The sequence below is a fragment of the Staurois parvus genome, unplaced genomic scaffold (assembly GCF_062004578.1).
Source record: "Staurois parvus isolate SC_StPar_1 unplaced genomic scaffold, SC_StPar_1.0 ptg000564l, whole genome shotgun sequence".
Lineage (NCBI taxonomy): Eukaryota > Metazoa > Chordata > Amphibia > Anura > Ranidae > Staurois > Staurois parvus.
Window position 1 is genome coordinate 3,793,177 of NW_028318360.1, and position 12,984 is coordinate 3,806,160.

General features: G+C 40.8%; 1 protein-coding gene across 1 annotated transcript in view; it reads left to right on the forward strand.

Moving 5' to 3' along the window:
• HTT (huntingtin) overlaps positions 1 to 12,984 on the forward strand; it is a 268,580-nt gene that overhangs the window by 231,785 nt on the left and 23,811 nt on the right. The window contains exons 61-63 of the mRNA XM_089691557.1: positions 6,352 to 6,466; positions 8,291 to 8,504; positions 12,118 to 12,223. Coding sequence (XP_089547683.1) covers positions 6,352 to 6,466; positions 8,291 to 8,504; positions 12,118 to 12,223 — 435 coding nt within the window. The remainder of the gene's footprint in view (positions 1 to 6,351; positions 6,467 to 8,290; positions 8,505 to 12,117; positions 12,224 to 12,984) is intronic.

A 12,984-nucleotide genomic window follows, 5' to 3' on the forward strand; every position in this document is an offset into this window, starting at 1 on the left:
TATTATTTGTTTTCGTGTTTCAAATTTTAACATACCCGGGATGTTTACTAGACTCTTGTTCGGAAAGATTTCAGTGAGCTATTCCTAAAAATTACAGCCTACAATAAAAAAAAATACATATTTCCATGCAAAAAAAGTACCGCTTTGAGCACAGAAATATGGACATAATCAGACCGCTAGGGAGGTTAAAGAGCTAAAGCCACATAAAGTGGAGAGGGTTTAGAACACCTGACCGCTTTTTATTGTGGTCTGTGCTCCCGTTAGGAAGATTCACCCTCTCTCTTCATCTTGGTGGTCATTATCACTAAGAATTAAAGTGAACATCCTAAATTTTGAGTGGTCCCCAGGACAAGAATAGAAGAGAAATCTCCCAATAGGGTAACTTGTTTGGTGACAAGAAGAGCACATCACACTTTGGAGAGATTTAACCACTTGCTGTCCAGGCCAATTTTAAAAATTTTCACCCACATGTTAAAATCAACATTTTTTGTGAGACGATTACTTAGGAACCCCCAAACATTATATATTTTCTAAATAGTGGCCCTGGAGAACACAATGGTGGCTGTTGCATTTTTTATGTCACACAAGATTTGCAAATCAAAAAAAAAATACTCTAAAATGACATTTAATGCACATAAACACAATAAAATACTCAGTTTTTTGGTAAAACATTAAATATGAAGTTGCATCAAGTAAATGGATATCAAACATGTCAAGGTTTAAAACTGTGAAATGGCAGCAAACTACAGTACCTAAAATTGTCCACAGGTGACATTTTAAAAGCCTTACAGGTTATCATTTTGGTGTTAATCGTGAACTATGGCTCTCACTCCAATGTCCACCGAGTGCCAGACCTATGCTCACTTTTGCATTTACGTGTATGCACAGAGGGATGGGGGTGCCTTTAATATATTTTAATTACTTTGTTTTATTGAAAACATTTTTTGTATTTTTTTTTTTTAATATTTAAAGTGGATTTGTGGGATAATCCTAACTAATCTTAAAACTGTCCCCTCCCCCTCTTAACACCTATACGTACTAACCCGTGTAAGAAAGAAGCATATACCAATCTATTTTCATGATGCTCCGGTCACATGATCCCACTCCCCCTGTGTCAGCCATTGCTACTGCAGGGAGAGGAGAGAGAATGGACAACAGATGGACCATTGATGTCAGCGCTCCAGGCATAACCAGCCATTGTTGGAGTGCTCCCTCCTTTCCCCTACTGCTGGTAAACAAAAGGGGGGGGGGGGTGCGTGACCGGACCAGAGTGGGCTGAAAATAGGTGACTGTACAGATCTTTCTTATACAGGTTAATGAGCTTAGGCATTGAGGGAGGTGACCGCTTTAAGAGTAGTTAGGGACTAGCAGTGGACAGTGACAGGCCCTCTTTCTGGAGACATCAGGGGTCACCTGATGTCTCCCTTGCTCTCCAAATCAACTAACCAAGCACAGATTGTGTTCTGTCAACAGCTTCCCTGGTTGCAGCAGCCACGGAATGGCTGCTCTGAATCCTGAAGTAACAAATGTTGCTTCTGGGTTCATTCGTTTTAGAGAGGAAATGGGCTCCTTTGTGGGAAGCTGTCCCAGCCACTTACTGTGGTACGGGGCTCCCCGGAAGATCAAGAGAGCCCTAGAACCACGTGGGAGGGGGGGCCTTTTCCATCTCTGTAAATTGATTGTGTGGATGTAAAGCCACCCAGCTTACTGCAAGAAAACAGCAGCCGTGATCATAACCAATTGCTGACAGGGTGTTTTACATACATTCATCAGTCAACAAGTGGTTATTCTCACTTTCTGTTGTGGTTTTAGGACACAAAGTGAAGGGAAATCTCAGTGCAGTACAGATGGCAATAAACAGGCTTACTTTATAGAGTTTTGGCTTTATTTCTACTATAAGAAAAGAGATTCTTTAGGACTAGATATGGGGGGCACACAATCAATATATAAAACAGATGCACGGGGGGTCATTAGCACAACATGGCGATCTTGCATGAGCCATTTTGGCAAGGTGTTTTGACATGTAGTAGAACATATGAATGCGTTTAAACTGTATCAGTTTATCTGCACCGCTAATTGTGGTATCAAACCAAAATTGTTCCATCTTGGTCACTCCAAGTTGCATAGCAATTGCTCTAACCGCCAAAAAAAAAAATAAAGGAACAGAGGGCACCAGCCTAGCCCATTACCTCAGCGATAACTTTATTATTGTAAAAAAGCAGATGGATACTCAAAGCAACATCAATATAAATGCACATCAATCCACCTTGTTCTCGAAGCATCCTGATCTCCTAGACAAAAGAGCGAAAAGACAATCCAAAATTGTGACGTGTTTCGGGGGGGATCCCCTCCTCCTCAGAGCTAATTTTGGATACAGCACAACTGATGCATATTTTTTGACAGGATTGCCCATGTTCTGCTTTGTGTGTGTTCATGCAGTGCGGCAGAGCAGAGTGCCTGCATTATCACATAGTGCTTCTTGTCCCAAATCCACCTCAGTAAGTTATCCCCAGACATGTAATCGGAAGTGTTCTGTACCACCAGCCACTGGAATACACAGCAGTGACGCACTTCCGGTTCCAGAAATGACATTTCCAGAAACTGGAAGTAACATCTATTATCAGTGGCTGGAATGCACAGCCGTAACACACTTCCGGTTGCATTCCTCCGCATCATTATCCATTTTGGACACATCCACTTTGCCTTAATTCAACAGCAGCCGACACTAGCCATAGCAGAATTTGGCAATTCTCTCAGATGTGAGATATCTCTGCTTGATTGTGTCCATTGCATTCAGTGGACCTTGTTGGTACGTCACTATGTTTGCCAGCAATTTTATTTATACATACAATAATTTTTATCTATATTTGTGACATAATGACTACTTACATCTATAGTTGTATTCACATCTGTGCTCTGTCTCTATATATTCTGTGATTGGGCATCCATCTATTTATTTACATGTGGGAGTCCCCCACCCACTGATGGGAGGAGTTGGCATTGGATACCATGTGATCTTTTCACTCTTCATATAAACATCAGTTGTGCTCTATCCAAAATTAGCTCTGAGGAAGAAGGGATTCCCCCCTCGAAACACATCACCTTTTTGGATAGTCTTTTCGCAGCTGGGACTTGTCTAGACGGCCAGGCTGCTTAGAGTACACTGTGGATTGAAGTGCATTTATTTTGGTGTTGCTTGTGAGTATAAATTTTTTTTGTTTTCCATTAAAGTTATTGCTGAGGCAATGCGCTAGGCTGGTGCGCCCTCTGTTCCTTGTTTTTTGCAGTTATTTCCTGTGTTCCCCCGACCCGTTGGAGAGCAGCAAGGCTGGTGTTATAATTTGATTATCTGATGTTCCCAATACATGTGCCAGTACACTTCTCTGGAGCACAGGAGATTATCTTTTTGCATCTGCAATTGCCCTAACTACCTGTCCACTGTTGTCACTACAGGTGCTGAGTCAGTCCTTTCTCCCTCTGCTCCTCAAACATAGTTACATAGTTAGTCTGGCTAAAAAAAGACAAAAGTCCATTCAGTTCAACCATTAAAAAAAAAAAAGTTATAATCCTATACCCACAGTTGATCCAGAGGAAGGCAAAAAAACCCAGCAAAGCATGATCCAATTTGCTCCTGCAGGGGAAAAAATTCCTTCCTGATCCCCCCAAAAGGCAATCAGATATTCCCTGGATCAACCTTACCTATAAATGTCAGTATATAGTTATATTCTGTGTATCTAGGAAAGAATCCAGGACTTTTTTGAAGCAATCCACTAATTGAACAAACAGAACTAAGCAAGTTTACCTGTAGTTTGTGCTGATAATTTGCGCACCGCTGAAAGCTTGCATGTTGCTTTCTGGTGCAAAGAATTTCAGCATTAGTTTTTGGTGTTTTCATCAGTATAGAGATGAGGTTAAGGGTTATGGTATTAGATGATGGTCAACAGTAAGACTTGAGGATAGGTTCACGTTAACATTATAGCATTGGGTTTATGTCGAGGATAACACTTTGGGTTCAGTTACCTTCAGAGGTTAATGCAATGCTTAAGATCTGGAATTTAGCTAGAATGCCCTAAAGTCAAAACTTTCTGTGTTTTCTAGTTTTGGAAAGTATGACATGTTTAACCTCCTTGGCGGTATGATTCTTTCCGATTTTTTGTGCTGAAAGCAGTACCATTTTTTTGCATGGAAATATGTAGTTTTTTATTGTAGGCTGTAATTTTTAGGAATAACTCACTGAAATCTGTCCGAACAAGAGTCTATTAAACATCCCGGGTATGATAAAATTTGAAACTTGAAATCATAAATTATAATTTATTAAATAATCATAAAAAATAATATAATAATAAATTTAATTCAATGATATAGTCAAACCAAAAACACTGAAATTTGAAATACAGAGGCAAATTTGCACATCGCTGAGCAAAGTTGCAAAATCGTTTTCAGTGTCTGATGACGAATTTCCCCACAAAGCATCACTAAATTCTGCAAGTGGTTCTGATTTACTATCGCTGTTCTCTAGCCGGTCTAAAACCACTTTTGACGTAAAGGGACGCTTTTTGGACGCCATGGACTTTTCTAAGTTTCCAGGCAAAAAGAACAGTAAAAATGCAGGCAGGGCACAGGACAAAGCAGTAGGGACAAAATGTATGTGAAATGCATTGAAACAGCAATGACAGCAAAAATTACATTTTTTAAAAATTTCAAATTTCCCGCCGGTTCCGGCGACCGTACGTCCCGACGTCACAGGGACCGGAACACAGAAGCCGGATGCCGGCATCGGCCGGAGGAGATGGCCGGGGACGCTGCAGGGGACACATCGCGGGAGCGAAGGACAAGGTAAGTGCTGCAGGGACCCCCTGAGCAACGCCGCATGGTAAGCCCGAGTGTAGCTCGGGCTTACCGCTCTTAGTATAGAAATTTTACCCCGAGCTACACTCGGGAATACCGCCAGGGAGGTTAAACTCCTGTCAAGTGTTTATTCCTGTCTGTGCCTCCTACTGGGGGCTTTGTTCCATTTGTGGCTATTGTCATAGGAACATAAAGCAAAATCCAAAATGTGAGTCACTGGAAGCAATCTTACAATGGGAGCACCTGTTCCAGGAACAGCTAAGGGTGGAAATCGTCTTCATTGTAGAAAGATTGCCTTTTCTGTTGTGTCTCTTGTAAAATTAATTGAAGGTAATCTCCCAAATGAGACACAAATGGCAAAAAGATGGGTTTTATCCTTCCCTACTCTGTTCAAAATTTTAAGAATTGCTTTGGGTTTTGGCTACACTGAGCAAAAATATGGAGCCCCACACAGATGCGCTGGTTTCTAAAAGTGACCGCGGAAGCAGGGAGAAGAATTCCTGCCCACTGTCACAGGAAGGAGGGATCGGAGGAAGATCGGGCAAAAACCGGAACAGGTTACACAGTCCACCCTCAATACAGGTTGAACATGTAAAGTGTTCAAAAGGTGAACTTAGCCTTTAAACATAGAGTGAATAAAGATGGTGAATTGATAACTAATGGGTCAGTTATTAATTTTTGTGACTGCGTTTTTGGTTTTTTTTTGTTTAATATATATAAATTGGAAAATGTGGCATTGGTACATTCATGTAAACATAATACTACCACCACATACACGTAAAGGTTAGTTATAACAATCTCCTCAAAGAATGGCAGGTCAGATAACATCAGAGTACAATGAGTATATGAATCAATATCGGGCTCAAGAAGAAGATCTATAGAAGTAGGATTCAGAGGGTCAGGTCAAATGTCAACATGAGCTCCCAGCCAATTAGGCGTGAGACGTCGTTACATTTACCTTTGCTGAGGAGTAGGATAGTGGGTCACCACATAAAGCCACCTTTCCTGGTTTTAAAGTAAAGATAGAGGGGATCTAGAGAAGTGACGAAATAGAGACAGAAAAGGAGAGGTACGGGAAGAGAAGAGGGTTGAGCATCCGAGGGAAAGGGTCCAGCCAGCTGCTTTTAGTTATCAATATTGCTGAACTAATTTCTCCGGAAAGGCAAGATTTCAGGAGAATCAGCAAAATCAATCTGCGTAAACTACAAGTCTTGAAATTTGGTGAAATTATCACTAGCAATTGCCAGCAGTTCATCCATTTGCATAATGGAGTTCAGTTCAGCAACCCATTCTCGAATAGTCGTCATTGTGGGGGATTTTCAGTGCTTTGCGATTAGGGCATGACCTGCCATAAGCAGGAATTGTATTAAATTCTTTTCAATCGCTTTAGTCCTACCAGGTCTCATGGAAAGGAGGGCCACCTCCGGAGGTTTTAGGACTGCTTTCACATTTGTATTTTGTTGTATTTGAACTTAATTTTGTCTGTGTTTCTGTCTGTTCCAGCTGTGTAAACCTGCACAACCAGCAACACATTCTGGTAATGTGTGCGGCTGCCTTTTACTTGATTGAAAACTACCCGTTGGATGTTGGGCCAGATTTTACTGCGGGCATCATACAGGTGAGTGTCTGTTACAACAGAGACACCAAGCTGAGAGTTGGCAGCAATCTTCTATGGGTGTAGTGGACAGGAATTAGTGTTCCTGAACCCACAACAGTAAAATCAGTCTGTATATGCAGTAAAGCATGCTTGTTATACTCACTGTGGAACCTAAGGGGTTAATCCTCTGCATTGTGTAAAAAGGATGTTTAATCCTGTCTTCTATGATCCTCCCCTTCTTACATTGTCTCCTAAATATCTCCTGAGAGAACAGAGGCTCGGAGGCAAGCTGCACATGTTGAGTTTGGTGTGTATTGCTAGAGTTTTGTTTTTTTTTTTGTTTTGCTTTTCTTGGGAAAGTGCATGTGATCAGCACAGGGGTCTGTGTTTTGGACATAGATTTTACTTTAACAAATTATGTCTGGAAATCATTGTATGTTTGTGCTTGTACGTTCTTTTTTTTTTCTTTTTTATATAATATCTCTACTAATCATTTCATAGAGATGGGAATTTTATGTAATTGTTACCACTGCACATTAAATTTAATGAGCGCTCTTGTTAAATTGGTCCAAGTTACATCTTCAGTTAATTAGTTGGGTCTTGGCCTTGGGATAGTTTGCTTATCATTACAGGCCTGCAATCTTAATTTTTTTTTTCTGTGATATGTAAATTAAAATGATATTCACATGATTAACTGCCAGAACCCAATATGCCTCCAACCTTACTGGCGATAAGATGCAATGGATTGTCTGATTGCCTCTGCATTGCATTGGCCTGAATTTATCCCAGCTCAGGGATACATAAGATTCCTCTTCCTTCCAAGTTATCTTACTTACCTTTTCCCCACTGCCAGTGGTTCCATGGTGCAGTGGTGAAGCCTATTACCTAGAGCAATTCAAAATATAAAGAACAGGGGTCCTCATAACTTTCTAAACAAAGGGCTAGTTTGCTGTCCCTAAAACTAAGGGGGGGGGGGGGCAGGCTATGGTCAGTGGGAGTATAAAAAAAAGAATGCATCAGAGCCTGGTTATCAGTAGTAGAAAAAAAATGAGCTAGCGTCTGTGGTTGTGGGGGGGAGGGTAAAATTGCTCAATTGTTGGTGTCAGGGGGAGAAATCATATGTATTGGCGGGGAGGTATAGTGCTGTTGGTGTCAGTGGAGAAATTCCGCCTCATGGTTGAAGAGGGTGGGAGGAACTGTGCCCATTGTTGGTGTCAGTGGGAGGAATTATGTCCTATCAACTTGTGCCCCATCTTTGGTGTGAGTGGGAGGCATTGTACCTTGAGGGCCAGTTAAAAGTAAAGGATAATGTTGAATGCAGCCCACAGGCCAAACTTTTGAGACCACTGATATAGAGTAACAAAAGGGTAGTCACCTGCTTAGCCTTCATCATACATAATGTACATATATGTATATATATATATATATATATATATATATATATATATAGTGTGTGTGTGTAGAAAAAAATGTTTCCATACAAACCATCCTTGAACAGTAACCTATGACACCTAACACTGCATTCATGTCTTCTCTTTCATCTTGTAATGCAGGTAAGAAAATGAAAGCAAAAATTGAATACCAAATGGCTCTTTTCAGATCCTTTTGATTGAAGGCGTACCATGACAAAGCTTCTTATGCATTATACTATATAAGAGTTGCAAGGCTTCCTTTTTTGGGATTTAGATGATAATACAGTGAATATTAAAAGAACATTGCTTTTTTAATATTGTATACATCCTAAATTATCTTTCTGATCTCCTCTATACATATAAATGTATTTGGTGTTATTGCTGCTGCCAGAGTGGCTTGTCGTTTGAAAGTGTCTTTGTGTGTCTCTCCCAGATGTGTGGAGTGATGGTATCGGGGAGTGAGGAATCCACACCCTCCATGATATACCACTGTGTACTGCGAGGTCTGGAGCGCCTCCTGCTATCTGAGCAGCTTTCCAGGCTGGACGGTGAGGCATTGGTGAAGCTCAGTGTGGACAGAGTGAATATGCACAGCCCACACAGGGCCATGACTGCCTTAGGACTGATGCTGACATGCATGTACACAGGTAGGTGCCCTCTGACCTTATTGTGGTAAAGGGTACTGCTTATTTTTAAAGCAATATTAAACCCAAAAACAACATTTTTATGTATTGTAGCTTACCCACCTGGAATGTGGTGGCGGCATTTGTTTCATTTTTTTTTTTTAGGCTTTTCTCCCTTTATTTTCACCTGGTGATCTGGTCAGTAACACATTTCTTACCTAAGGGGGTGTCTGCTCCACTGGAAGAACAAAGGAGACAGCATTGCCAGTCTGTGGAGAGGGTAGTATAAGGGTTCTGTCACACAGGTGTCATCAGTTCAGTTACGTTTTTTGCTAATTAAAAATTGATGAATATTGATTTGCAGTTCAGTTCTGTTGAGTTCAGTTTACTTCTTTTTTTCAGTTGTTGAAGAAACTAATCATATGTGCCCAAAAACGGAAATAAATGGAACAGACGTAAATGGACAACTTCCGTTCACAGCTGTTCAAATCCATCTAATTGGAAAAGGATGCAGCCTTGCTCCATTTAAAAGAACAGACCTGAACATATGTAGGCAGATGTAAATGGGTAATTGTCAGTTTATATCCGCCCGCTCATAGACATACATTGTGGTTCAGTCTGGATCTATCTGAAAAACCCAGAGGGCACACCAACGTACATGAGAGGGCCCTTAGATGGACTGGCAGATTTAGATGGACTTGATTAACAAATGAAAGCATCTCCGGCTAACACTTGTGAAGCAGTTATAGTTTTAGATTTTCTTTTACTTTTTTTGGAAAAACATTTACATAACTGAATAAAAGCTGATCATTGTAAGCACCCCTGTCAGTGGTAAATGGATTGACTTAGCCCTCTAACTGACACTTTTTCTGAACAATTTGGTCTGTTAACCACTTGCCCTCCAGAGGATATGCCCCCTCCCCCTTTTTGCCTGACCAGGCCATTTTTTGCAACACGGCGCTGTGTTACTTTAACTGACAATTGTGCAGTCATGCAGTGTTGTACATAATGAAATTTATGTCCTTTTTTCCCACAAATAGAGATTTCTTTTAGTGGTATTTGATCACCACTGCTTTTTTTTATTTTTTGCTCTATAAACAAAAAAAGACCAACAGTTTTGAAAAAAACAAAACAATATTTTTGACTTTTTGCTATAAAGCATATCCAGTAAAATAATTAATAATAATTCTTAATAAAAATCAAATTTCATCATAAATTTAGGCCAAAATGTATTCTGCTATATGTCTTTGCTTAAAAAAAATCCCAGTACGTGTAAATTAATTGGTTTACGTGAAAGTTATAGCATTTACAAATGGCAGTATATATACTGGAATTTTTATTTATTTTTACTAGTAATGGCGGCGATCAACGACTTATTGCAGAACTGCGGCAGGCATGCTGACACTGGGTGGGAACTGACTAACTTCCAATGACATCCCCCATGACACTAATATAGTGATCAGTGCTAATAAAAAGCACTGTCACTGTACTAATGACACTGGGCAGGAAGGTGTTAACATCTGGGGCAATCAAAGGGTTACCAGTGTGCTGTTTTGTGTTTTTACATAGTGTGTTGTGTGTGTTTTACTATGTAGACAAGCTGCTTTGTATTGCTCTGCTGTGCAGAACAATACAAAGCAGCCTGTTTGTGCTGACAGGGGAGAGATCTTTGTTTACATACTGAATTGGCAGCCAGAATCTGATGATTGACATGCCAAGGAGCCAATGGCAGTGTGGGTAGTGTCTTGGAAATTCGCTTGCAACAAATTTTTCCTTACCGTGAGTACTCGCAGTTGGATGCGCAGAAATCCCCCATAAAGCTGTGCGAATCTCGCTTACCACGACTGCAGCTTAGCCCTACGATTCCTGCGCCTCCAACTGGGTTAGCTCTTTTGAGATGTGAGGAAATGGAGCTCCCTATACCCAGGAATGATCACACAATACTCTCAGGTTGCTGTTGGAATTCACATAGAGCAAGTTTTCATTCTCAGCCTCTGGTTTTATTACAAACACACACATGCCCCCCACATGAGTCCGGTCAATCCCCTCCCACAGAACAATGCAATGGGGAGTGCCTATACACAGGATGTACATTCCGATTGGAGCATAGCCTTTACTTCTATCTATCACCGGTCCTCCCCCCATGAGCCCTCTGAGGTCAGCAGACTTACTGTCCTAGCTCCTAGTGGTATGTAAATTCTCTGTACAAGCATCCCTTAGATTAAACAGTGTCTGTATCTGAATGGGCCCGATACGATCTTTATTAAAACACATCCATCCAGATACAGTTTCAGGTTGGTAATGGCTTGTAAGATATACATGAGCCTACACGCGGAGTTCGCACTGCTTGGCGCCTTGCGGTGCGGAGTCCATGTGGTACTATGCTGCTGATATGTGGATACAGGCCCGCGGCCTACCGCCGGCGGCATTCGCATCGAATGCTGTGGTGGTATACACGCCGGTCTATAAGCGCAGATCTGCCATCTCATCCATTACTGAGCTGAGTACTGTAATACATAAATTGTAAATGCGCATGGCCCAATTGCAGCCTTCAGAGCTTTAATTAAGCCACACGAGAGACATATGAATAACACTAATATATGACACATTTAAAGTTCAACCAACAATACAAAATTTCCATGACAGTAGGAAGCGCGCACACGCCCCCTACACAGAAATGCAAAATCGTGTGTGTGTGTGTGTGTGTGTGTGTGTGTGTGTGTGTGTGTGTGATTTTGCGCATCTCTCCCGCCCTGTATCAGTACCTCTGCTATAGGGCAGTCGAGAAGCGGTTAAAGGAAGTTGAAATATAACAGACTTACTGGCCAGGTCAACTGGGGAAAATAAAAAGGAAAAAAAAACTTAAAGGAAACTAATGCAGCTACTACATGTAAGAAAAAGTAGACCCAACAATGTGTCCAGTGACCGGACCATGATCACATCACACATGTACACAGGCCTGATTTTCAAAAGTGTCACATAAAGAAGCTGTATTTTGCTCACAATTGGATGTTTAGACATAGGTTCACCTCACCTTATTTCATACTATAGTAAATCAAGTATGTAAGCAACTTTTATGTTGAGCATTGCAAATGTATGCAATACGTGTAACTAGCAGTGAACCCAAATAATATTAGAGAAGGGAACACGTGTTGTATTTAAGCTTTTAGTATGGGGTATATTTATAGAGCAGTGAATGTGACATTCACCAAACATTCACTGCAGATGCATCTTCCTGGACCATGTGTTTTTTTTAAGTACTGTGATTGATTTACCTGCTTTAACTGTTAGGTGAATGTTACATTCACTGCTTTATGAATATGTCCCCATGGGTCAGATAGTACAGTAAGCCGTGGTTGATCAGTGGCTGGATATGTGGACAAATCATTATGACAAGCGATGAGTTTTATGGGTGCATTAGAAGGTTTAGAGAATACTATGTGGTATGTGGAAAGGGGATAGGCTTGTGGGAATTCTTCAAGGCAAGAGTACGAGGAGGGTTCCAGAATTAACGAGGGGAACTTTGCTGAAACAACTTTGTAGGGTTGAAACAAACTGACATCACAACTTACCAATACATTTTACCAAACATTGTGTAAAGACGCAAAGGATTTGATCATGGTGTTTTTCTGTGTAGGTAAAGAGAAGATCAGTCCTGGTCGTACTACAGATCCAAGTCCTGCGGCCCCGGACAGCGAGTCTGTCATTGTTGCCATGGAGCGTGTATCTGTGCTTTTTGACAGGTAAAGGCTTACTGTGGACTTGTCCAAGAGAAAAAACATCTGTTTGCTGTACAACTGTCCTAGGTGGGTTAGTCCATAGTCATCCTGCTTGTGAATTACAGCTGGTAACTGAAATAGATGAAGATCTGAGAGTCCTCTGACCTAATTTTGACATTGTGTCAGAGGTTCGGCATCATTGCCTGCTTACAACAGGACACACATGCAGTAAAGACAATTGCTATGCTTGTTTTTTTTGTTTTGTTTTTTTAAACAGAAAAACACTTTTATTTCTTTTTACAGAAGTTCAATATTGTAGCATTAGTATATGACAGAAGTACGTTTCTCCATTGCATATCTCTGTGCCACTACTAGGTACCACATTTGATTAGTCCAGGCAGTTTGGTGAGTGAGCTTTAATTATATTCCCAATTGATGCCCCTGATCCCACTGACATGTCATATGTTGTCTAAGGGGCTGGCTGGAAGAAGAGCAGATAGTTCTTATCTTCCAATTTCATATCTCTACTTTCTATAGGGTGCACTTGTAGAACTCACAAAGAGAGGTTTTTATTCTTAAAGGATAAGTTCACTTTTTAAGAAAAAACAATAAATGTAAATATTTTTGCAGAAAAAAAATAAAAAGTGAATTTATTATTTTTTCGTGGAGGAGCCTGGAAAGCATCGCACGCATGATCAGTGGACCAAGGGTGCAATCTCGGGCTACTGCAGACAAACCCTGTAGCTTTCAGGCTGTCAGTTTCAAAGCTGCAGGGCTTGTGAATG